The following is a 27,211-nucleotide window of genomic DNA, read 5'->3' as shown; positions in this document are numbered from 1 at the left end:
TCAGTAAAGGGTGTTCAGTGAGTCTGATGGTGTCAGTGACTTTGCACAAAAGAGAAAGGCAAAGGCAAGGATGTTTTTCTGCTTTGTCATTATCACCTGATATTGTCCCTTTAATAGTTGGGGCAACTCTACTTCTAGATGCACGGCCAGTGACTCTTATTGATTTGAGTGGCTGTCCAGAGCCAGACTAATTGGGCCTAGAGATTGGAACAATGATTCAGCAGGAAAGGGTGAACTGACGAAGCATAGTCCATCCGTCTGCTGGCGGGCTGGCTTTGCAGCAGTTCTCCTCTGCCCGCATTAGCAGGGAGCTTAGCAGGCCATATCTCATTGCCATTCTCATTGCTTGAGGGCAGGGTAGAACCCAGATAGATGATCTGTGAGCTGAGGAAAGACCATAATCCCCAGGTCCTGACCATGCTGTATCACTCCTGGTTATCTCTCAAGCTTCTGATTCATGATAACCCACTTACTCTATCATCTCTAAGGAATCTAACTCATGGTCAACTACTATGCCCCCATGTACTACCAGTCCCCGAGGCTCTCTGCTATGTTGGGGCAGAATTCTGTGGCCTGAGAACCACTTAATGTCATCTGGCCAATCCCAAGGGCCTCTAAAAATGAGGACTGACCTGTGACAGTCATGTTTTTCATCTTTTCTTAAGCAGCATTTTCAGTGCATGCTGTCTGTCGTCTTATTTCTTTACTAAATGTGTTGATTGAGCAGTGGGTGGCTAGGTAATGTTTTTGTTGGCAGAATCTAACAGTGATTTTATTTTAAAGAATATATGTAAAAATATCCAGAGACGTAGGCCATCCCATGGAAACTTCTCTTCACAATATAATTCTGTTTTCTAAAAAGTGTGTACTTTAATAACTTATCAGAACAAAGATAAATCCCATGAATGGCAAGCTATTTACATCACTCTGAATTGATTTTCGATCCTTGTCGGACATTCATTTTTACCAACTCAGATTGGTACAGGCATTCTGTTTAGTGTGCTGTTTTTCTGTAGAACATTATTTCTTTTATAATACATAATAACTTGATAACAGTAACTTGTATTTCAGTTGCATTTTAGAGTTTACAAAGCTCTTTCTGTGTCTTATCTTGAGCTTCCTATTATGTGTCCTGTATTGTATTGCATGAGCCAGGGCTGAATAAAGTAAGAACAAGAAAAACCTGGGGGCAGATCCTGTTTTGGCAATTATAAACTATGTGACCTTGACCTCTAGGAACCTATTTTCTTCCATGTAAAATTGGCAAGAAGAGGATTAAATGAAAGTGCATCTGTAAAGTATATTGTGGCATAGTGCCTGGTACATAGTAGGTACTAAATAATGCTAATTTCCATTTTTTTGCTAATATAAATAGCAGTCGCTAGTTTTTAAACTTCTATGTGACTCTTCATTTTTCCCATTATATTCCTTTGTGGACCACAATTTATTTTTTCCTCCTGTGATCCAGTGACCCTATAGGAAAGTAGTTTTATTATTTTGCCTGGAAGAGGGGATTAATTTTTTTATGTATCTTGATTGATTCACAAGGTTCCAGATCAAGTAGTGGATCCTCAGGTATTCTGAAACTGTACCTCCCCCAAATTTATTTATTTGTTTATTAATTTATTTTTATTGTTAAATCATAGCTGTGTACATTAGCGCATGTGTTGGTTTCATATACAATCTGAAATATTCTCATCAAACTGTTCAATGTAGCCTTCATGGCATTTTCTTAGTTACTGCACTTGTATTCTGCATTTAGTAAGTAACACCTGTACCTATTCTAAGATGCACCGTAGGTGTGGCCCCACCCATTACCTTCTCTCCACCATAACCTCCCCCCTCCCTTCCCCTTCCTTGACCCTTTCCCTATAGTCTTGTGCTATAGTTGGGTTATAGCCTTCATGTGAAAGCTATAAATTAGCTTCATAGTAGAGCAGAGTACATTGGATACTTTTTTTCTATTCCTGAGATACTTTGCTAAGAAGAATATGTTCCAGCTCCATCCATGTAAACACGAAAGAGGTGAAGTCTCCATTTTTCTTTAAGGCTGCATAGTATTCCATGGTATACATGTATCACAATTTGCTGGTCCATTCGTGGGTCGAGGGGCACTTGGGCTTCTTTCATGATTTAGCAATTATGAATTGGGCTGCAATAAACATTCTGATACAGATGTCTTTGTTATATTGTGATTTTTGGTCTTCTGGGTATAAACCTAGTAAAGGAATTATAGGATCGAATGGCAGGTCTATTTTTAGGTCTCTAAGTATTCTCCAAACATCCTTCCAGAAGGAACGTGTTAGTGTGCATTCTCACCAGCAGTGTAGAAGTGTGCCCTTTTCTCCACATCCACGCCAACATCTCTGGTTTTGGGATTTTGTTATGTGGGCTACTCTTACTGGGGGTTAGGCGATATCTCAACAGTAGTTTTGATTTGGATTTCTCTGATGATTAAGGATGATGAGCTTTTTTTCATGAGTTTGTAGATCGTGCGTCTGTCTTCTTTAGAGAAGTTTCTCTTCAAGTCCCTTGCCCACCCTGTGATGGGATCACGTGTTCTTTTCTTGCTAATACGTTTGAGTTCTCTGTGGATTCTGGTTATTAGACCTTTATCAGAGGTATAACCTGCAAATATTTTCTCCCATTCTGAGGGCTGTCTGCTTGCTTTACTTACTATGTTCTTGGCTGTGCAGAAGCTTTTTAGTTTGATCAGGTCCCATTAGTGTATTTTTGATACTGCTTCAATTGCCTCGGGAGTCCTCATAAAATATTCACCCAGGCCAATTCCTTCAAGAGTTTTCCCTGCACTTCTTCAAGTATTTTTATAGTTTCATGTCTTAAGTTTAAATCTTTTATCCAGTGAGAGTCTATTTTAGTTAATGGTGAAAGGTGTGGGTCCAGTTTCAATCTTCTACAGGTTGCCAGCCAGTTCACCCAGCACCATTTGTTAAATAGGGAATCTTTTCCCCACTGAATGTTTTTAATTGGCTTGTCAAAGATCAAATAATGGTAAGTAGCTGAATTCATCTCTTGGTTCTCTATTCTGTTCCAGACATCTACTTCTCTGTTTTTGTGCCAAGACCATGCTGTTTTGATCACTATCGATTTATAGTACAGTCTCAGGTGTGGTAGTGTGATTCCTCCAGCTTTGTTTTTATTGCTGAGTAATGTTTTGGGTATTCGAGGTTTTTTCTGATTCCATATAAAACGAAGTATTCTTTCTTCAAGATCTTTAAAATATGACAGTGGAGCTTTAATAGGAATTGCATTAAAATTATATATTGCTTTGGGTAGTATAGACATTTTAACAATGTTGATTCTTCCCAGCCATGAGCATGGTATGTTTTTCCATTTGTTAACATCTTTCAGCTATTTCTTTTCTTAAAGTTTCATAGTTCTCTTTCTAGAGATCTTTCACATCCTTTGTTAGGTATACTCCCAAATATTTAATCTTTTTTGGCACTACTGTGAAAGGAATAGAGTCCTTGACTTTTTTCAGCTTGGTTATTGTTGGTATATATAAAGGTTACAGATTTATGGGTGTTGATTTTGTAGCCTGAGACATTGCTGCATTCCTTGATTACTTCTAAAAGTTCTGTAGTAGAATCCCTAGTGTTTTGCATATATACGATCATATCATCTGCGAAGAGTGAAAGTTTGATCTCTTCTGACCCTATGTGGATACCTTTGATAGCCTTTTCTTCCCTAATTGCAATGGCAAAAACTTCCATTACGATGTTAAAGAGCAGTGGAGACAATGGACAACCTTGCCTGATTCCTGATCTAAGTGGAAATGATTTCAATTTAACTCCATTCAATACGATATTGGCTGTGGGTTTGCTGTAGATGGCGTCTATTAGTTTAAGAAACGTCCCTTCTATACCAATTTTCGTAAGTGTTCTGATCATGAAGGGATGCTGGATATTATCACAAGCTTTTTCTGCATCAATCGAAAGAATCATGTGGTCCTTATTTTTTAGTTTATGTGCTGAATTACATTTATAGATTTATGTATATTGAACCAGCCTTGAGACCCTGGGATAAATCCCACTTGGTTGTGGTGTATAAGTTTTTTGATGTGTTATTGGATTCTGTTTGTTAGGATCTTACTGAGTATTTTAGCATCAATATTCATTAGTGATATTGGTCTATAACTTTCTTTTCTTGTTGGGTCTTTCCCTGGTTTGGGGATCAAGGTGATATTTCCTTTGTAGAATGTGTTGGGTAATATTCCTTCTTTTTCTATATTTTGAAAGAGGTTTAGTAATATAGGTACTAGTTCTTCTTTAAAGGTTTTGTAGAATTCTGATGTAAAGCCATCTGGTCCTGGGCTTTTCTTTTTAGGGAGATTTTGTATAGTTGATGCTATTTCAGAACTTGATATAGGCCTGTTCAACATTTCCACTTCATTCTGGCTAAGTCTTGGTAGGTGGCGTACTTCCAGGTATTGGTCGATGTCTTTCAGATTTTCATATTTCTGAGAGTAGAGTTTCTTGTAGTATTCATTAAGGATTTTTTGAATTTCTGAGGGGTCTGTTGTTATTTCATCTTTACCATTTCTGACTGATGAAATTAGAGATTTTACTCTTTTTCCTGGTTATATTGGTCAAAGGTTTATCTATTTTTATTGATATTTTCAAAAAACCAACTTTTGGATTTATTGATTTGTTGTATAATTCTTTTGGTTTCAATTTCGTTTAGTTCTGCTCTGATTTTGGTTATTTCTTTTCTTTTGCTGGGTTTGGAGTTGGAGTGTTCTTCCTTCTCCAGTTGCTTGAGATGTCCCCTTAAGTTACTAACTTCTTCTCTTTCCGTTTTCTTGAGGAAGGCTTGCAGTGCTGTAAATTTCCCTCTTACGACTATCTTTGCAGTATCCCAGAATTTCGGTAATTTGTATCTTGATTATTGTTTTGTTCCAAAAATTTGGTGATTTCCTTTTTAATCTCGTCTATAACCCATCTATCCTTCAGCATAAGGTTGTTTAGCTTCCATGTTTTTGTATGGGTATGTAGGTTCCTGTTGTTATTGAGTTCAACTTTTATTCCATAATGGTCTGAGAAGATGCAAGAAATAATTTCTATTTTTTTAATTGCTGAGGTTATATTTGTGGCCTAGGATGTGGTTGATTTTGGAGTATGTTCTGTGGGCTGATGAGAAGAATGTGTATTCAGTTTTGTTGGGATGAAATGTTCTATAGATGTCTGTTAAGTCCAGATGTTGAATGGTTAAGTTAAATCTGAAATTTCTTTGCTTAGCATCTTTTTGGAGGATCTATCCAGCACTGCTACAGGGGTGTTAAAATCTCCAACTACTGTGGAACTGGAGGAAATCAAGTTGCTCATGTCTGTTAAGAGTTTCTCTTATAAATTGAGGTGTGTTCTGGTTGGGTGCATAAATATTAATAATTGAGATCTCATCATATTGAGTATTACCTTTAACAAATATGAAATGTCCATCCTTATCCTCCCTTATTTTGGTTGGTTTAAAGCCTATTGCATCTGCGAATAGGATTGCAGCGTCTGCTTTTTTCTGCTTTCCATTGGCCTGGAATATAGATGACCATCCCTTCACCTTGAGTCTAAATTTGTCTTTTAATGTAAGATGCGATTCTTGTATACAGCAGATACCTGGCTTGAGTTTTTGTATCCATTCAGCCAACCTGTGCCTCTTTAGAGGACAGTTTAAACCATTCACATTAATTGAGACTGTTGATAAGCCTTTCGAGAGTCCGGTGGACATTTTTAATCCGTTTGTGACTGTGGAAGGTGGAATTTGATCAAAATTTGCTGGGGGGTTTACTTTTGTGGTGGAGGATTACTCTGGTCTTTATGGAGGATAGGTCTGAGAATATCCTGGAGAGCTGGTTTAGTTATGGCAAATTTCTTCAACATGTGAATGTCATTGAGGTATTTAATTTCTCTGTCATAAGTGAAACTCAGTTTAGCTGGGAACAGGATCCTGGGTTGAAAGTTTTTTGTTTTAGGAGATTAAAAGTCAATGACCATCCTCTTTTAGCTTGAAAGGTTTCAGCAGAGAGATCTGCAGTTATTCTGATATTCTTCCCCTTGTAGGTACTGGTTTTCTTTCATCTGGCAGCTTTCAGAATTTTCTCCTTCATATTAACTTTAGTGAAATTAATTATGATGTGTCTGGGGGATGTCTTATTTGGGTTGAGTTGTGCTGGAATTCTGAAACTCTCTCCTATCTGAATTTCAGAGTCTCTTGGCATGTCTGAAATTTTCTCCTTCATAATCTCAGGGAGAAGAGACTCTGTGCCTAGTGAAGCCACTTTGTTGCTTTCGGGGATCCCTATAAGATGAATATTGGTTTTCTTCGAATTATCCCAGAGCTGTCTGAGAGAGTGATCTGTTTTTGACCTCCATTTGTCTTCCTCTTTGAGAGTTTGGGAGTGTTCGAAAGCTTTGTCTTCAATGTCAGAAATTCTTTCTTCTGCTGCTCCATTCTGTTACTGAGGGATTATACTCTGTTTCTCAGATCTTTGAGGGCTGCAACTTCTTGTCTCAATGTGTCAAAATCTTTGGTCATTTGGTCTTTGAATTCATTGAATTCTTGAGATATCTTTTGGGTTACTGCTTGGAATTCTAGTTTGATCTTATTTGCTATCCAGATTCTGAATTCAATTTCTGACATCTCAGCTATTTGTTTGTGCATGGAATCTTGTGCTGTGTCTGTCCCATTGATCCTTGGGGGATTTGATCTACTCTGATTATTCATATTGCCAGAGTTTTTCTGTTGATTTCACCTCATGATTGTTTTTCACCATTGCCTCTGGCTGTCCTCAGAGTTGGGGAGGTGTCTCTCCAAGATTAGACCCCAGTGGGATCACTTTGTTGTTGCTTGATCTTTGTAGGGAGTGACCCTGTGTAGTTCCTCTGGGGCTGATCGAGCTAGGGAGTTCTGGTTGTGGAAGCTGCTCCGGTGTGTGACACACCTGGATCCAGCAATAGGGCAGGAGGTGGTGCGCATGGTTCTTGGAGTGCCTGGCGCTAAGTGACTTTGGCAGAGAGCCCCCACTGCTCCAGCAGTCTCTGCCCAGGAGAAGGGCTCAGCACAGAGGCGTGGAGGGCTCCAGAGGGCACGTGGCTACCAGTATCCCTGGCCAGACGAGCCGGCCAGTGTGAAGGCAGGGAAGATACAGGAGGGAGGATGTGAGGTTGTGCGGCTCCCACAGTTTTTGATCAGGGCATGTGGAAGCCCTTTGGGCATGGGTCGCAGGTCGGGGGTTGGGCTGCACCTTTTATGGAGGTCCGGGCGGCACCAAGCCCAGGAGTTTGAGGTTGCTATGAGCTGTGATGCCATGGCACTCTACCCAGGGCAACAGCCCGAGGCTCCAGTGTGCCAAAACCCAGTCTCACTCTACCCCTAAGGGTTAAGGCTGTAAGGCAGCTCAGTCGCTAGGTTACTATCTCCCGCCCAATCCTTGCTCTGGGACCCTGAGGGCGAGGCTTGCAGGGGCAGTTCTCTCACAATAGCTCCCTGGGGCGCAGCTCAGCGGCTCAATCTGGGGCCCTAGACAATGCCCAAAGTTCTCCGCACTCCTGCTCAAGCTCTCCCCAAGGCAGTTCAACTGAGTGCCAAGTCCAAAAACACCAAAACAGTTCACAGGTAAGGCCTTTCCGGTTTGCATTCTCACTGCTGCTTGTACTTACGGTTGCCAGTGGGATTAGGTCAATCGAACACATGCAACCACTTGCCAGTTTTCCACTGTTTTTTTCCTCCTTTTGGGGTCCAGAATTCCCTTGCTGACTCCCTGTATCCTCAAAGGGATGATTATAGGCAGATCCCACCAGCCAGAGATGCCTGGAGTCTTATCTCCCCAGACTCACCGTGCCCAGTTGCAGGGAAGCTGTTACTTGGCCGCCATCTTGCTCCACCCAGCTCCCCCAAATTTAGAGGTACTTGGTCTTTCCATCAAATCTCAGAAATAGAAAAACTCATATCTGTATACCCTTGTTAATACAGATATGCGTATATAATTATTTTAGAGAAGACAGACTTGGAAATATTCATTTGTTTTTCACTTTATTTATTCACTCATTCATGTGAGTATTCGATAAACATCTACTAAGTGTTGAGTATGTGGTAGATGCTGGTGAAAACATTGGCTATTGGAAGAATTTTATGGAAAATGCCTTTTGGGAGAAAAATTCAAAAGTTGAATTGATAGTAATCCCTGTTTTATTTTACTTGATTGTATCTGCTGTCAAAAACAAAAACTGAAATGATCTACTTAGGGTAGGCTAAGTAGATCCATTTCAGAAGGGAGTTTAGAGTTAAATGAAAACAAAAGGTGAAACCGAGGTGTTTTATTTTACTCTGTTCAGACAAGAAAAGTCTAAAATGGTAGCAACCCAAAACTAATTGTTCCAGATGACCCTTAACCTGACCTTCCTTCTCCACCAGTGAATTTCAAGGGATAGAATCCCCTGAATTATGTACAAAATTATGTGAGTTTGTACATTTTATGGGCTTCATAGCTAATATTAGGTTTTCCGATTGATAACCTCCCATAAAAAGAATGGTGACCTCTCATAAAGCTAAGAACCACTGACTTCCATTCAAACAAGCCTTTTTTGTTTAAAATAACCAAGGGGCTGGCCCACAACCCACAGAATGCTTGAGAAACAAGTTTTATGAGTACTATAAAGTTTGGGGGGGTTATTAATTAGTTATTAGCAATTACCATCAACAAAATCTATGCCTGCTTTTATGATTAATGGCATCAGGTATTAATAATAACCATTAGTGTTAGTAATGACTAATTATGTAATTGATTAATAACAGAAAAAAAATCTTTAATGTGCCTTTCAGTGCTGTTTGGATATTAATAATAATTTAAAAATTTGCAAGTAACAGTGGCCATACAATAAATGATGAGGAATTGCTGTTTGGCCAGAAAATTCTCCCCCTCCCCCCTGGTATAGGCCTCACTAGGCTGTAGGTAGCTCCTTGTATATTCTCATGTCTGACCCAGGGTAATTACCTAGAGGGTAATCAGTAAATACTAGTTGAACAAATAAGGGAACCTGACTGTCTCTTCTTTCCTTGCCTTGCACGGGCAAGGCCCACTGAAATTTAGACTGGAGCAAAATGCTGTAGAACTTTTCTTGCCTGAACTTGGATCCTGGAAAGTGGAATTTCATTGCCTTAGATGGGTGCACAGCCACAGCTCAGGCCTGGGTGAGGCACTTCTGTTACCTGTGTGCCTGCTCTGCTATGTCCAACAAGGCATTAGGCACATGTGATCCAAAAGAAATGAATCTAAAGCTAGGCTATTAACTAAGAGGCATTGAGCAGTGATGTAATGAGAAGGGGGTTTCATATGTGTTGGACACAAGATCACCCAGCTTTGGTGGCCACGGAGGACCATCCGAGGGCACTGTGAGAAGATGTGATGTCTGGAGGCTGCAGTGCCCAGGTGCCTGTGCCTGACACGTGCCGTCCAGGCCTCTCTGTTGCCGTCTCTCCCTCCTGGTCTCATGTGACACAAATAGAAACAAAATGTACACTAAATCGATTATCATAAGGTCACAGGTCTAGCCCACGAAAGACTAGACAGGACTGAAAATAAATTAAACTACATCCTAATATAATTAAAAGGGGTTTTGGTAGAAATTGAGTGTAATAACCCTGAATGGTGATTCCTTCAGAATAGCATCTGGTATCTCACCAAGGACAAAGGGCTTACAAATAAAGCCGTAAGTGCCTCTTAGTTAATGGCCCAGCGTTAGACTCATTTCTTTTGGGTCATACAAGCCTAATGCCTGTTGGACCCAGTATCGTACACCATAGCAAAAAGAAGCACGAGGCAAGGCTCCCGGCTGTGTTCCCATGAGTCCTTCTGCAGAGATTGGAAGGGGAAGGTCTCTTGATACCAGGGTCAATGGCTTCTCAGTTCTTGCTCATTGCTGTGTTCTATACCAGGGGAAGATGGGTTAAGTTATCAGAGAACTTGGACTGTAATCTAGATCAAGAATTGTTGGGATCATCAGCCAGTGGTTCTCCCCAGGCCTGGCTTTGAATGCCAACAGAGGAGCTTATGGAAGAGCAGGGTAGGTGCCTTCTGTGTTTCCCCCTCGGAATTCTGGAACACCATTCACATCCCTGGTGTCACCCTTGTTCATTCAGTATAGAGCCATCACCCGTGTAATTGTGATACCGTCTCCAAACCAGGGCCCAGGTGGTGAGGCAGCCTCAGGGCTGACTCCCTGCCTATGGAGGGGCTGTGATCTGCTCTGCACACATCACTGGGCTCTTGTTTTTGGCCTGTGATGTTTAATTTCACATCATTTAACTGATACCTGAATGCCAGATATGTCTTCTAAAACTCCCTTTCATCACATCATTGCCCAAGAATCTACTGTGAATCGAAATTGCCAGAAATCCAAGCTTTTTATCCAAGTACTCAAATCCTTTATCTCTTGTCATGCCCAGCCTTGTTTTCTTATTCCAATTTAATTTTTTATTAGGTAATATTTTAGACATGCAGAAAGTATAGAAACTAATATTATAAACACTTGAGTACTAAGCCTTCAGCTTAAGAAAGAAATAAAATGACAGTTACAATTGAAACACCCTCTGAGTGCTTTGTAAATAGGACCCCGAAGAACAAATCTGGGAATAGCAACAGCAGCAGTTGAGTGAAGTGCTTCAGTGCAGGGCCTTGGAGTCGGGTAGACCCAAGTGGAATTCTGGTGCTGTACTTCCAATATATGAGTTGGTGAAAAATCATATGACCTCTCAGAGCTTTAGCTTCCTCATCTATGAAATGGGCATGTTAGGATATGCATCTGCCTACCTCCCGGAGTTGTGAGGATTAAGTGGAGTAGTAGGTGAAGTGCTGGACACGTGGGGAGTGCTACTTAGCAGACAGTAGTCATGGTTACTGCCAGTGGCTGTTGAGCTGTGATCATCTTAGATTCCAGAGATGGACCCCAGGGGAGCAGTTTTTCTACCAACCCGTACTCCAGGGATGACCCAGCAGGAGGGCAGGAAATGTACCTCCCCTGGTGGGTGCTGTGCGCTGACTAATGGGGTGCTTGGTGAATTTCAGGTGCTCGTCCTGGCTGTGAAACAGCTATTTCCAGACTTTGAGTTTATGTGGCTGGTGGATGAAGCCAAGAAGAACCTGCCTTTGGAGTTGGATTTCCTCAATGAAGGGAGGAATGCTGAGAAAGTAGCCCAGATGCTCAAGCACTTTGACTTTTTAAAGGTAGGTGGGTTAGAGCAGTGGAGAGCACAGGGTCTGCTGCAAGAAGAGGGAAATTGGTCTCCCTTCCATTCCAGTACATAATTGAAACTTCTCCTCTCTGAGCCTTCTTAGTGAGGATGAGTGATTTGTCACTGGTGGTGCACGTTAAAGCCCTTGAAGGCAATTTAGAAAGAAATATCAAGTGTGGCTGTTGACCTGTCAGTCAATTAAGCAGATGTTTGTTTTTTTTTGTAGAGACAGAGTCTCACTTTATGGCCCTTGGTAGAGTGCCGTGGCATCACACAGCTCACAGCAACCTCCGCCTCCTGGGCTTAAGCGATTCTCTTGCCTCAGCCTCCCGAGTAGCTGGGACTACAGGCGCCCGCCACAACGCCCAGCTATTTTTTGGTTGCGGTTCAGCCGGGGCCGGGTTTGAACCCACCACCCTCGGTATATGGGGCTGGCGCCTTACAGACTGAGCCACAGGCGCCCCCCGAGATGTTTGTTAAATAATTGACAATTGCAAGACACTGAGCACTACCCAAGGGCCTATATGCCATGGTCTCTGCTGCCATGAAGTGTGGGATGACGGCAATGATGGTGATCATAGCTAATGCTACTATACTCCTGCACTGTTCCGGACATATGTACATTACAGTATTTAAAGTATGGTTAGTTCCTTTTTTTTTTTGAGAGAGAGAGAGAGTCTCACTCTATCACCGTGGTTAGAGTGCTGGGGAGTCATCGCTCACAGAAACCTTGAACTTTTGAGCTTGAGCAATCCTGTTGCCTTGGCCTCCTGAGTAGCTGGCACTATAGGTAGCTACCACAACATCTGGCTAGTTTTTCTATTTTTAGTAGAGACGGAGGTCTCTCTCTTGCTCAGGCTGCATATGGTAAGTTCTACTATAGTGCAATATATGTGTTCCTAGACATTACCATAGTGTACGGAATCACACAATGGAAACCTCAGGGCTCATGGGGAAAATAAGTTGGGCTATCACATGCAAAACTTCATCAGTGACACAGAAAACATAAGAAGAATAAAACAGTAGCATAGTTTTACATATGTTAAATGTCTAAGAAATACATAAGGCCACAATATACATGATACTTCACCTTGAAATCTGCTTGTGGAAGTGGGCTTCAGAAGTGTTGTTGGTTGCAATCATTGTGTGGTGTGGAAGGAGGGTCCTCTGAAATGGGATGGAAGGCCTCCACACTAGATGTGGTTCACTTAGCCACGTGCAGCGACATTTGAGGTCTTGTGTTTCTTGTATTCCCATGTGGCAGGGTTCAGCTAGATACAATTGTCTGCATTCACAGTGTTTGTTGCAGATGACCGTGCACATGAGCTCATGTAAAATTTTGATTATGATCAAATTGTTCCCTAATCTATCAGTCACACTGGAAAAAATTTGTTCTAGACATTTAACACAGGCTACTGTTTTATTCTTCTTAGAATACTTTTTAAAACAAGTATTATAGCAGAACTGCCTTATGTAATAGAAGATGCTTAACATGAGAAACATTATTGAATGTTACAAAGTCAGAGGTGTATCATGAATGTATTGTAAGTGGGGTTGGTGGCCATTCATCACCATTGTGCAGGGGTTCTAGGGTCCCTCTGGTGGTCTACAGAGAGAGCTTGGCTTTCAACTCTAGAAGAGATCAGCCCTTCTGTTCTCACTCAGAAGGCCTGGAGAACGCAGGAGGGGGTCCCAGAGCCCTCAGGAGCTCCCTGTGCTATTTTCAGAGCAAATGGTCAAGTGGCATTCTTCTTGGGGAGAGTGGCTCTGAACATTGAATGGGAAGGGCTCTGTTATTCTGGACTAATGTGTTCATGTGACTTTTGGAGACATCCGAGAAACAGAGGTAGTGTTTCTACTTTGCAGTTAAGACAGAGAGATGGTGGGACTGAGGATGTTTCTACAGAGAGTGCCCAAAAAATTACATACATTTTAAGGAAGGGAAAAAACTGTATTCAAATTGTAGTACTCATGATATACCAATAACAAAAGATGAATACAAATCACATTTTGACTTCTGTAATTACAAGAGATGCTCAAAGTAGTTGGCATCAGAGTCCAGGCACTTCTGATCACAGTGAACTACTGCTTGAGCGATGTTGACCGAGTGTCCACATATACGCATGTCACTGCAATGCTATTTCCACTTCTTCCTGAAGTACCACCAGGGTAGCTGGTTTTGTATGGTACACCCATACTCTTGCCTCCATTGTGGTACTTCCACAATGTTCTTGAATTCCACATATCACTTCAAAATTGTCTTGTGCTCCTTGAATGACAACCATGGTTCTGCCATTTTCTTTGACTGTCCTGGCTGTCTCCTGGTGCCATCTTTTGAGTGATAGTCACACTATGTGGTGCTACCATGATTCAGTTCAGCTTTGAAAAGTTATACATAGGTAACATCTCTTAAAATGTGTATCCTTTTTTTTTGGCACCCCTGGTATATTTCATCACTTGGCAACCCCAAACCTCATCTAGGATCATAGGAGGAAAAAAACCACAGCTCTGTGCACTGTCTTGACACGTTGGTTTTGGTGGATGGTGTAGCCACTGGAAAAGTTGAGCTCTTTGGGTGTGTTGGTGGGGATCAGGTCTCTCCCGATGCTTCCAGCATGCTTGATTGGTATTTAGGTGGCACCATTGTAGGTGGGAATTCACAGATCCTCTCGTGCAGTAAATCAGGAAGTACAGACTGGGTCTGGTGACATTGCTCTAGCCTTGAAATTCAAGCCATCAGTTTGATGAAAACTTGGCTTTCTAAGACAGGTAATAATGTTAACTAATTAGAATAACACTAACGTCTAAGATACGCTTCCACTTGCATATCCTATTTCTTTCATTCCTTTATTGAGCCTTTCCTGAACCTGCTTTGCTAGGAGCTGGGATTTGGGTCCTGTTCCATCTACTGCAGGACCACACACAAGTTGGTTAGCAATATGACGTTACCCATGTTTCTTTTCTTTTCTTTTTTTGAAACAGAGTCTCATTTTGTTACCCTTGGTAGAGTGCCATAGTGTCATAGCTCACAGCAACATCAAACTCATGGACTGAAGTGACTCTCTTGTCTCAGCCTCCTGAATAGCTGGGACTATAGGCATCTGTCACAGCACCCGGCTGTTTTTTAGACAGGGTCTTGCACTTGCTCAGGCTGGTCTTGAACCTGTGAGCTCAGGCAGTCCACCCACCTCCGCCTCCCAGAGTGCTAGGATTACAGGCATGAGCCACCATGTCTGGCCTTTCCCCGTGTTTCTATTGATTCCCAAGAGGCAGAACTTAATACTACCCAAAATAGTGCAGGAGAGAGCTCTCAAGAAGTATTGGCTCTACAAAGGGGTGGACAGTGTTTATTATTGACTGCTGCTTCTGTCATGAGCTACTGCAGTGAACACTTTCCATCTAGTGCAGGACCACACACAGATTGGTTAGCAACATGACACACTGACCCATGTTTCTTTTTTTTTGTACTGTACTATGATGTTGAACCCTTCCAACAGCCATTAACCCATTTTATAGATGACAGTTTGCTAGGGCTACAACTCAGACTTTCTGACTCCAAGTCTGGTGCTCCTCTTAGCATGCTCTGTCTTTTACCTGGCAGGGGTGCCCCTCAGAGCCAGAACTATAAGCAGACAAACAGAACCATCTCCTCCAGCATTCCCATGGAAACAGCAAAACTGTGCCCTGGCTGGGGCCAACTAGCAACTGCCAGACTAGGACATGTAATAATAACAATAACACACATTTTCCAAATGAAGATGCCAAATGGGTAAATAATTAACGTACCAATTTGATCAGCTGTTTCCCAAACTCCCTCCCCATTCCTGAGATGATGGTAGAATTAAGGCTCCTGAGTAACAGTAATTAATTTTGCCTCAACACGTAACAAGCGGGAAGAGCGTCGTGCACTGTGAACCCAGTTCAGCAATTCGGCCTGGAGATGGGTTGCATTTGCGCTCTGGCAGCCCCGCACAGCGTCTGTGCACGATGACGCTGCAGCCAAGAGTTCACCTCTCTGTGTGAGGCGTCTTCCTGGGCTTCTGTGGGGTTTCTGAACCTCAGCCCTGGGCTGTAAATCCCAGAGCTCAGATGAATATCGAAACGTGAATATGGTTACAGGGAGACCGGGAGACACTGAGGGGCAGCCAGGCCCAAGGTCAAGATCAGCACTGTGGGTTTGGCAGTGGGCGATGGGATGAGGTTTGTGACTAACCGAGGGGACAGCTGGGGATAAGGTAGCAGGGGAGAAGCCTTCTAACCACAGGGTTTAGGACTGGGAGAGGCCAGAGTGTGTCTGTGTGCCTGGAGGTGGGATGTGGGGAGGGCTGTTTCACAGGCAGGGCCACCCCAGGGTTTCATAATGGGAGCTGAGAAGACCGGGACTCCCCAGAAATGTGGACAGAAACCCTGAGGGGATGTACATACTTTTGGAAAAGCATGTAACTTCCTAAGAAGATGAAAGATTAAGAACCCCTCATGTGTCATAATTAATATATCATTTGTATATGTATGTGCTGTAGAAGACACTTTTTAGAGTGCTTGACATGTATTAACTCTTTAATCCTTGTAAGAGCCCCATGAGTGAGGTACTGTTATTGGCCCCATGTTGTCAGTGAGGAAACCGAGGCCCAGGACAATCAAACCACCTGCCCAGGGTTACACAGCTTACCAGTGAGGAGCAGCCTGGCTTCAGAGCCTGCGTGTTAAACCACTGTGCTATTCTGTCTTTGTAATAATTTGTGGGGAAGATCTGAATTGCAGCGAACTGTTCGTAGCATAACTCTCAGGCCTGGTTGTGTATCAAAACACCGTGTGACCCTCTGTGTGGCTGTTGGCAGCTGCTGGGGTCTGGTGCACTGATGTTCTGCTCATGCTGGTGGGAAGTGCAGTGTTGCTTCAACTGTGTCCGTTTTTCCTGTGGGACAGTTGACACTCAGGTTATAAACATACCTGTAGTCACATAGCTTGTGGGGGGCAGAGTAGTGCCTCCAGGTTTATGCTCTTGCTCTGCTAGGGTCGGGCTCAGGGAGCTCTGCAGCATGGGTGATGGGCACTGGCCCAGACAAGCCAGGGCCCACTTCATGGGCGTGGTGACCAAGGCACGGGAACAGAGTAGAGGTGTGGGACAGGGCCAGACTGCACAGCTGAGGCCCAGGTCTTGGACTGGAACTTTCCATAATCCGTGTCCTTTCTCTTGGAGTCAGGATTGACTTCAGGGTATGAGCAGGTGAAACCCACAGGGTCAAGGCCTCTGCTCTGTGGCAAGGAGGTAGACTCTGGCCCCTGGGGTCCTGATCACCAGGGTGTGATCCTGCCTCTGGCACCTGAGAGCTGTTCTGTTCTGTTTTGTTTGGAGGTGGGGTGGGGTGGTGGGGGTTCTTACTGCCTGTTTCAAACTTTCCTTTTCTTCTTTCTTCTGGAAGAAGCAGAGGATGGTAGTAGACATTAGGAGTGGGGTGAAGGGAATTTCACACCAAGCCCTATTGCCTACATAGTGTTTTAGGGGCAAGTCACTTTTCCTAAGTGAAGCACTTTGGTAATTTGTAGTCATTTCCCTGTTAGCTATTGAGGTATACCTGTGGTCCTCCCTGAACTTCCATGATAAACCCTTCTGTTTCCCCCTTTGATATTTCATATCTCAGGCATTAAAGCCAGACACACATTCTGTTGTTAGACTGGAGGGAGACTCGGGAAAGGAGGAGAGAGAGGTGTATCCTTAGCACACCCAGGATCCTGATTAACAAACACAGAATCTCCAGCCTTCAGGTTTTCTCTTTCCACCTGTGCACCTGTGACTCTTCTTCCCTGGCTGTTTCCCAAGCTGCCCTAGGCAGGCCCAGTGGGGGTTTGACTTCCTATCTCCAGAGCTCCAGGGATTCACTGTCAAGCCTAGGTTTCCAAACAGTCCCAAGGGGAAGAATTTAACCGTAAAAGATGTCCCTTTCATTTATGCTGTGAACAAAACCAACAAACTTGCATTCACTGTTTAAAAGATGCTTTTTGAAAAATGTTGAGCAAGTCAAAATTTCAAATTCAAGGTAGCAGAGAGTTATGGATTTCTCTGCTGACCCAGATTTTCAAATGGCAAAACCCACAGGGAAATAGGAAACCAAAATAGCACCTTGATTTCAGTTGGAACCTTTGTTCCAAGAAGAGTGTTTCATGGGTGTGTATGGCCCTATTTACCCTCAGAGCTCCTTACTGAGATCGGGCAGAAACAATTCTCCTTTCCGGTGAGGAAGACTGAAGAGTAAAGGAGTTAAGTGGTTGGTCTCAAAAGTGGGAACAAGGAATAGGTGTCTTGAGTTGAGGGTCACTGGGTTATGGCTAGATGAGTTCGTGAGGTTAGAGTGAAGGAAGATCTCATTCTCCAAAACATTTCAGTTAGCGGCTTTTGTTTCTTTATTTGTAAGAGAAAGTAAACCCATCCAGATCTGGGGGAAACATGGCATGTTGAAAGCCCAGTACTTCCACCCTCCTGGCTAGGGTGGTTCGGTTGGATGGATGGCACTCCCTGATGGCAGGCCGGTGCATTCCAATCTCCTGCCTGCTCCTGGAGAATTCTGTTTGTTTTTTGTATTTTGGGTGTTCTCAGAGTCTGGGGGTTGGAAAGTGTATCCGTAATACATTTGTTGGTAGGTAACCGAAAGACCCATTTAGAGTATCATAAGCAAAAAGGATTCCTCTTCTTCATGTAGCAAGAAGTCTTGTAGCAGTTGTCTGCTGGTACTGTTTTTGTGGTTTGACAGTACCAGGGCTGGCATCTCACTGATGTTTTTGGATTTTTCCTCATGGTTGCAATATAGCTACTGCAGCTCCAAAAATCACATTCACTTTTAAAGCAGGAAGAGAAGTAGAGATGAGTAGCCCATACAAACTTCCCCTTTTATCAGGAAAATAAAAAGCTTCCCAGAATACCCTGGCAAACCTCCGCTTATGTTCATGAGCCAGAACTATGTCACATGGCCATGCCTACTATAAATCAAGTGAGGAAAGTATTTAGTTTTTTCATCTCTAGAGAAGAGGAGGATTAAGAATAGATGCTGGGTTAAGATTGAGTATTGTCTATTGCAGGGGCTTGTAGGAAACTGGTAGAGAAACAAAATTTATCATCTGGTAAAAATTCACTCATTTACTCAATATATATAACATAACCAATACCTAGTTGAGAAAACTGAGGCAGGAGTTAAGACTCATGTGAGGAGCCTGAAATGGGCCTCACGGTGGGCTGAAGGGAGGGAAATAGTTTTTAACACCCATGCCCAGGTATGAGGCATTTCACACATTTTCTTTCTGAGTCCAGTTTTAGTTTTGGCCCTTAACAGTATGCGTGGAGGAGGGTAGGGGAGGCTCTCTCTGGCCCCCAAACAAGAGGAGGGGGTCTCTGAAGGAATGGGCTGGGGGCCCAGCTGGTGGAGGTGGAGTAGCCTGCCTCTCTCTGGGCCTGGAATCCACCCCTCTCTGCCCTAGTCACTGCCAAGGTCCCTCTCTGGTCTCCTCTCCCTTGTTCTAGGAGGGAGCCTCTGCTATAGTCTGGCTCGCAGTGCCCCACGTGCTCTGCTCCTGACTCCCAACCTCCCCCAGACCATTCTGACTTGCTCTTTCCTCTCCCAGGTTCCCCGAATCTACTGGGAGCTGTCCACCAAGCGGGTCCTCCTGATGGAGTTTGTGGATGGTGGGCAGGTCAATGACAGAAACTACATGGAGAGGAACAAGATCGACGTCAATGAGGTGAGGTCAGGAGCTCGGGGCCGCTGTGCCGGGGGACCTGGTTGGGGCTGCCCAGGAAGAGCCAGTGTGTCCAGGTGAGGCATCTGAATCTGGCCCTGCTGTCTTGAAGTAGGGCCTGTTATCTGAAGAATTACGAACTACCGAGCAAGAAGGACCCTTCCAGGTCATCTAGGCCAAGCCTCTGCATACGGGTGCAGGGACATGCTAAGTCCCTCCCTGTACCTCCTGCCTCTGGTGTCACCAGAGCCCCTGCACATCCAGGCCGCCACCCAGGACAGTGTTTGCAGAATCAGTGGGGCCTATTTACAGTCTCCCTTTTCCCGCTCTCCCCCCCCCCTTCTCCCTGCTGCTACCTAGCTATCAAGGTATCAGACAAAAAGGGGGCAGCAGTAGCCAAGTGCATCAACTTCATAGAGCAGGGAAGCAGGGAAGAATAGGGTGGGCTCTTCTGCCCTCCCCCTTGGGTCTCAGGGAGAACTGGCCAGTGGGTGGGGTCTGTACCCCATGGTCTGCCTCTCTGTTGTCACAGGGTCCCCCAGGAAGAGGTGGAATCATACTTTTTCAACAACATTCATCATTTTTATAGCCCCTGCTGTTTGCCAGGGGTTCATAGGGGACCTAGACCCAAGCCCCAGTGCCCAGCATCAAAGTTAGATGCTCAGTAAATCATAGCCTCATCTCAGGCAGCAAGAGGGCTGTGAGCCGGACCCCAGGGAGCCCTGAGGAGGGGTGCTCATCTCTGTCACAGGTCTGCGTCCCCAGCAGCATGAGCAGGAATCTGTCAGGGGTGGCTTTGCGAGGAAGGGGATGGGAATGGGTGAAGTTGGGCAGGGCTGGGGCAGGGTTCCCTGGGGTGTGGGGGCATGGAGATGCCCCCACAAGTGAGGAGATGGATAGTGAAGGCCTTGGGTACTTGGGTACTGGGGAGTCACCGGAGGGTTTGGAGGAGTGAAGGGATGTGATCCGCCCCTCAGACTGGCTGATGGGAAGGAATGCAAGGGCCAGGCTGGTGGGGATGAATGTCCTCTCCTATTCCGCTTCCCTCTTTCCCCTGAGGCAACACAGGAAGATGAGCCTGTGGTCCCAGTGGTAAGATGACTCAGAGGAGAAAGCCACACTGTGGCTCAGCAGAGGAGCCAGCTGGGGTAACAGGGGGCATGGTGATTACACAGGCCTCCTGGTGACCTCTCCAAATGGCACCTTCCATAGGGATTGTGAGGACTAGGTGTGTTGGGGCACAGAGCTTAGCGCAGTGCCTGGTGTGTGGTTAGTGCTTTAGAATGGTAACTGGATTGTTGTTGATGTCATTGTATTATGCGTGGACTCTGTTCTTTCCTCATCTGTCTCCTTCTACCATTAGCATTTATTGAGTGCCTACCTCCCTTTGCTTCTGAATAAACTTATGAGGGTGGTCTTATCTCTGCTTTGCAGATGAAGAATCAGAGACTCAGAGATGCCCACGGTGACACAGCTAGTAGAAGGTTCCACAGCTGGTTTCAGACCTGGCACTGACACCCGGGTCTGCCTGACTCCATTGCTTATCTTAGGCTGTGAAGTGTTTGGGCTGTGTCACAGTATGTGAGCTGCTGCCGGGAGCATGGTGGGGAAGATGTCACTGCCTCTGGCTCAGGTCTCTGGGAAAGCTATTGTTAGCTACCTTGGGGAACAGTGCTCCAGGAACCTGTCTGTTCTTAGCTGACTTGGGGTACAGTGCTCCAGGAACCCGTCTGTGTGAGGGTGTGGGGAGGCTGCGCAGACACAGGGCCTGACCTTTGTCACCCATGGCAGCTCTGCTAACACTTTATGGGCTTTCCTGGAAAAGTTCTGCTGCTTGTTGGGAAAAGGATGAGCAAAAGGTTGAGCAAAAGGATAATTCAACCTCCCACTTTACAGATGGGGAGAGAAACGCAGAAAACAAATGCCTCAGCAGTAACACAGCTGGGGCAACTCTGCTTCCCTCACTGCTGGCTTCTAGGGTGGGCGCAGGGATGGTTTCCAGGCAGAATACAAAATCTTTGGCTCAATGAAGAAGGAACAGGATGGGATGAGAGGTCACCCTTGGCTTTTCCTGAACAGCCTTAAAGGGAGCAAAGTCTCTCTGCTACTCAGGAGAAGTCCCAGAGGCCTCCCCACCCCCACCCCCACCAGGTTGCTGGCATTTATTTACTACCAGCTGCTGTGGGGTTTTCATCCCAGTACTACCTTCAAATCCATTAATTTATTTGAATCCAAAGAGCCCAGAGCTGTCATGGTGTTTAATCAGAGGCAACTTTGATTTTTCAAGACAAGTGTAAACAGAAAGATGTACTGTAGTATAGTGGCTTGCTTGTGGCCAAGCCAGGGGTCTGGGGGGAGTGGGCTGACAGGCCAGAGGTAGGCGGTGGGAACTAGGCAGAGTGTGCCCTCCAAGGCCGGGCTCCTCTGCTCCTGCCTCCACCCATCTTTCAATACTTTGCAGACAAGGCCAGCAGCCTGTGCAGAGCAGAGCCTCAGTAGGTGTCCATAAATGAGTGACATGTAAATAAATCAGCCTTGTGCCCTGGGTTGGCCTCTGTGAAGCAGGGCAAAGGGAGAGTGTTGCTTGTTTACTGTGTCCATGTGGAGTGATGCCTGCTGATATCACTGCTCTTTGGGAATGACGATTGTAATAATTATAAGCAACTAGTTGTACTAGACATGTGACACATACGATCTCTACCTCTTACAGCTACCCTACAAAGTATATACTATTACTACATTAACCCCATTTACAGATGGGGAAGCTCATTCTCTGAGAGGTTGAATAACTTCTTAACCCGCTATCCCACAGCTAGCAGGCAGTGCAGAAGTTTGAACTCAGGTCTACGTGAATCTTTGCTCCTCCACCATCTCTGTCTCCCTCCCGTGGAGTTACATTGGGCTGCTGGAAGCTGGAGCCACCTGGTTGATGGCCCACATCAGTGACTACTCAGAGCAGTTGGAGTACTTCTCTCCCTGGCTTCCATCAAGGGTCACTTTATCCATTTTTTATAGAAACATTTTTCCATTTTTTCATACGTACCGCTAGAGACGTTGTGAGGACAGTATGAGTTAATGACTGTGTGAGTTACCACAGAGCCTGACATGTGGTAAGCGTCCCGGAAGGACAGTGAGTAGACTGTCATCATGGTCATCATTGGGCCCTGTTTTTTCCTCCCCTGTCTCTTTATACCATTAATGTTCATCGCCGGCCTGACTCCATGTACCAGGCCCTGTCTGCACGGAGGTCTCATTGTCTCCACTTTGTAGATGAAGAATCAGAGACTTAGGGAAGATAATGTATCTAAGGTTACAAATCTTAATTGTATGTGTCTGTGAGTTTCCATATGGATGTACCATGTAATTACTGTCCAGATAAAGTTATAAGTAATTTCTAGCCCCCACCAAGCTCCTCCGTGCTCCTCTGGTCACGCCATCTCCCCTACCAGAGCGACTGCTCTTTGGACTTCTTCCTCCATAAGTCCTTCCACCCATGAGTAAATTCCACATAAATGGCATCATACAGTTTTGTGGTCTTTTCTGGAATCTCTTTTTTCCATTGGGCTGTTAGTCTGTCCTTGCAATATTGCATTGTCTTAATTTCTAAATCTTTTGCCCCTGGCTTCTAGGGTTTGTATGACTTAAGAAGCTCTTTGATAGTCTGAGATGTGGTCATTAAATACTTTACTGCCACAGAAGCCCCCACAGTGGGCTGTGGGCCGCTATCATTCTCTGCCATGCTATTGTTGACCATTGGTGACGCTGGGAGTAGATTAGGGATGGACCTCACAATCTGTCCTGTGTCTTACCAACCAATATCAAAGCCATAGGCCTTATAGAACACTAGTGGGGTGTGTGAGTATGTGTGTTGTTGAGGATGAAAGAGTCCACATTCCCGAGAGTTTCAAATAAATAGACTCTTGAAGTTCTAAAGTCTGCCTAGGACTGTGGGACTTAGCAGGCCACTCCTGGAGTGTTTTTCCTCCAGAGGACAGCCTGGCTGTGAGTGTTCCTTGGGGAGGGAGGTATAAGGGCTAGACAGGAGTGACAAGGGGCAAAAATCTCACCCCGTATCCTGGGGGTAGTGTGGTTAGTGGCATCTTGGCTGTTACAAGCTGGTGACTGTGCTGTAGAAGGAAGCCCTCTCAAGACTGGTGGGGAGGCCTTTAGATTCCTCCAGCCACTTGTTTTGTCAGCCTTACTCCACTTTGAATAGGACTCCTCACCCTACACCATTTCACTGGGCCTGGCTTATAAGGACTTAAAGACCAGTCTGAATAGCCAGTTCTGAAAGACTTGGATCTGGAAGCACCAGGTTAGGAGATAAGAGACATAGGTTCAGCAAGCCCTGCTAGTGGCTTGCTGTGTGACCTTGGGCAAATCACATCCCCTCTCTGGTCCTCAGTTTTCTTTTTGAAGGTGTTGGACTAGCTGGGGTCTTCTAACCAGGAGTTCTTTCTGATTTTGTCTGTCTTTGGAGGTAAGACTTGTTTAGGAACCATTTCTCTCAGAATCATTAGGGGAGCTTATTGAACAATAACAAACCCACTAATGAAAATCTGGGGTGGGAAAGATTGCAGAGAGTTGCAAGAATCTGCATTGTAACACACTTTCGAGGTGGCTGAGATACTCACTGAAGTTCAGCACCCCATCCTTCATCCCAACACAAAACCAGAGGGCCGAGGCCGGCCAGGCGAGCCGTCAGAGCTCCCCATGCTGTTCTGTATCTCCAGGCTTGAGGCAGCACTGCCCAGGTATGCTCATCTGCCAAGGCCTTGGGAGCCAGAAGCCTGCAGGAGCCCTTGTTTGTTTACATCTCAGCCCAGAAGCAAATATTACTGAGGGCCTGACCTAATGATCATATTTGCCAGTCACTTTAAGAGCTGGTGACAGTGACTATCATTGATCTTATTAAAATTAAAGGTCGTATAGGAGTCTGCTTTCCCAGGCTGAATGGAGCCTCCTCCAGCCACAGAATGACTATTGATTGCAGGACCTTTATCGAAGGTTAATTGGATTTCAGTGAGTATGTGTTTAAGACCCTGTCTGAGCTGAGGCCCAATTTAATTTGCGTGAAATTAGACAAGAGAAAGGTGGCAGAGTCAGGAGTGGAGAGGCAGCAGGGAGGGGTGACTGAGGCCTAGGGGGCAGACATCACTGGCTGTGAAGATTGGGAGCAGATCAGGGAGGGGGCCATAGAAGGGACGCTGGCCTGGCTATCCCAGAAGCATGGAGCCAACTGGGACAAGAGGGCAGGGATCCTCAGTGGTCATCATGAGGATATTTCATTCTCTATCCTCAGTGTGGCCCTCCTGGAGTGTGGTCTAGCCTTCAGAACTTGTCTGTTCATCTCTCCAGAGAGTCAGTCTCCATTTTCTATTAGAGCCAGAGGGCACTGAGGATTTAGCTGGGCCTTATAATGTCTTCCAACTAATCTTTCTTTTTCAACACCTCCAAATTCTGTTTTCAGAGGTGCCAGAGATCCTCAGTTTCTGAGCCTTGCTGGGGATCTGGGGTAATAAGCATGAAATCTCCCTATAACCAGCGCAGGCCTCCGTATTTTCTAGCGTGCTAAGTCATTTGTCAGGAGCCATCTGCTCCCCGCAGGAAACACAATTTTGTGTAGGTCATTTTGTCTGCTGTTGTTGCCTTTTGCCATGGTGTGGTCTTTGCCTTCTTTTTTCTTTATAGTGTCATTCTATTAGAGTCTGAGGGGTGGGTAAGTACAATGGTCAGAAGCCCCTGCTGTGTTTCTTCTTTCCAGTAGTTTTCAAATCCATCCTGCAGCGTTGGAAGAGCAGTGACAGTGTCTCAGACTTACTTTTCAGCATACATTTTGTTGAGCACCTAGCACAAGTGGGCTGATGTCATGATGGAGATGTGGACAGCGTGCAGGGGGAGCTAGGGCTGATACGGCTTCACAGAGGCTGGGTTCTGTGGCAGGCAGAGCAGAGGTCTTTAAAGTGAGGGCTCCTGAGATGGTGTCTGGCTCTGCCGTGGGTCACCAGGTACCCTGGGGTAAGTGACTTCCTCTGAGTCTGAATTTTCTCATCTGTATAATTGGAATGATTTTTACTTCATCGAGTCATTTGTGAACTTTGCAAGCTGCAAAGTTTTGTAAAAATAATGTTACTTATCATTCATGAGGTCATTATTCACAGAGGCATATCTTTCTCCCTAGAATCTTTGAGAATCTGATTTGCTTCCCTTGTTGTCCACCTGCCTCTGTTTGTGATTACAAAGACTTAGAAGTTAGTAATGGTCATTGATTAAGCATATGGTGACCCCGTCCCCAAAATTGATGCTGAGTTTCTGCCTTTTCCCTTGTTTCCACCTAGCACCATCACCTCTGCATGGATAGGACGTTTTTGCTCAGCATCATTTCCCCCCTGCCAGACCTCCTGGCTCTCTGGTAGAAGATGCCCAGGAGACAAGGGTGGGCTACGAAGACCCTCCAATCACCTGGAAGACAGTATCTTCCACCCTCCATCCTTCCATAACTTCTTGAATGAATGAAATCTTTAGAATTTTGTTTTAGAGGGAAGATTTTAGAGGGGTCCAGATACATGAGATGTGTTTCTGGAACTTATTTCCTCAGCAGCAAAGGTGTGGGGAGTGGGTAACAGTGTGACTATGAGTCAGCCTTTCTGGATTCTGGGGCTTGCTCTGCTTCTTACAAGCCATGCTGCCTCGGAGAAGCTGCTCACCCTTTTGAAGCCCTATTTCTTTTTGTTAAGTGGAATGCAAGAGTGACCCACAGGGTTGCTTGATGACTTAAATGTAAAGCACGTGGCATGGCGTCGTGCCCAGTGTCCTCTGGACTGTGCTGGAACACCAACCCTCTGCCCACCCTGGTGCTAGCAGCACCATATTTACCAAAAGATGGGGGAAACACATAAAGAAGAAGCCTTCCTTCTCTCTGATTTTCATATTGACCTAGGTAAGGTGGAAAAGATAAAAAAATACTTCTTTGTATTTTACTTCAATTGTCCCTTTTTCTGTGTCTTCCAACAGCCACGGCCCTGAGGAGCCTCTCCCATCCCCTCTGGTAACCAAAGTAACTTTAAGGAGTCTCTCTGGCCAGAGACCTGAGGATGCTTTATCGGCTTTGTGGATACCCCATGCCCTGGCTCTTGGGTGATGACCTGGTTCAGAACTAATCTAGGGAAGATTTCACCAGCCACCTTGAAAGTCCAAAATGAGAGTGATAGTAGCCCCAGTTTCCTGCAGTTAACCCAGCACCTCTCCTTTCTTACGTAGTACGTCTCCTAACACCAGGTGTGATTGAAGAGGTTCCTAGTACCTTCTGTGTAGAGACTTCATTCATCTCAGTGTCTGCTAGTCCAAGGTTGTCCCGCACCAGGGATAAGTTTGCCCTCAGTGCTGGGCAGTGCAAGTTGTCTGAGGTTTATACAGCCCAGAGAGGGTTCCTGGGAATGCGTTGGCAGTGGTCTGTTCTGGTCTTCCAAGCTGTTCTGCCTCTAGAAGCCTGGGCTTGGCGAAAGGCAAAAGGAGTTTGAATGATTAACCTCCTTATACTTAATATCAGGCTACTGATGTGATTATTCATATCCTATAACACCAGTCTTCTGTTTCTTTCAGACATCTTGGCTTTGCTTTCAGGATGCCCCCCCCACCCCCGAACAGAAATAGTCTTTCTCTTGGGGGTGGGAATAAATTAATCTATGCAATTATAGAATAATTAAAGTACTTTCAGCCAATTCAAGTTTTGAGACAAACCCAAAAATAACTCCTTGATTTAAATATTATTTACTAAATTAATTCTTTACTCAGCCTTTTTATAGATTCTTATCCCCCCCCCCCCCGCCCGCCACCCTTGTTAGAGAATAAAAGCATTGCATAATTACTGAAATCACTTACATGACTGGCACATTCTTTTTATGTGGAGCAATGAAAAGATATCTCGTGGTACTGTACCATGGCTTAGTTTACAGTATGGCTTTGGTTAGCTGACTGGGTTCCCTACTGGGACTCTTTACTCCAAATGGAACATTTTGTGGGCTGCGTTAGGTGGGTGCATCTTCAGAAGTTTTTGGTGCAGCCCCTGCCTCTGGGAAGAGCTTCCCTGTGAGTGGAGAGGCAGGATGGCCTGGCCATTGGTAACTTGTTCTCTGGAGCTAGACCCCAGCTTCACTAACTGCTGACCAGGGGACCAGACTTCTTCCCTTCCTGTGTCTCACTTCCCTCACCTGTTTCCTGTAGAGGACAGAGTGAGGGC

The 27,211-nt window shown here is 44.9% G+C and overlaps 1 protein-coding gene across 4 annotated transcripts in view; it reads left to right on the top strand.

The window, feature by feature from the left end:
* The window catches only part of ADCK1 (aarF domain containing kinase 1), a 128,150-nt gene that overhangs the window by 81,395 nt on the left and 19,544 nt on the right, over positions 1–27,211 (top strand). For all 4 annotated transcript variants that reach the window (XM_053602295.1, XM_053602292.1, XM_053602293.1 and 1 more), the window contains exons 6-7: positions 11,078–11,236; positions 18,859–18,975. In XM_053602295.1, the coding sequence (XP_053458270.1) occupies positions 11,078–11,236; positions 18,859–18,975 (276 nt within the window). The remainder of the gene's footprint in view (positions 1–11,077; positions 11,237–18,858; positions 18,976–27,211) is intronic.

This window comes from Nycticebus coucang, chromosome 9 (genome assembly GCF_027406575.1).
Source record: "Nycticebus coucang isolate mNycCou1 chromosome 9, mNycCou1.pri, whole genome shotgun sequence".
Taxonomy (NCBI): Eukaryota; Metazoa; Chordata; class Mammalia; order Primates; family Lorisidae; genus Nycticebus; species Nycticebus coucang.
Note: the sequence above shows the minus strand (reverse complement) of the source record. Positions and strands in the feature narration are given on the sequence as shown.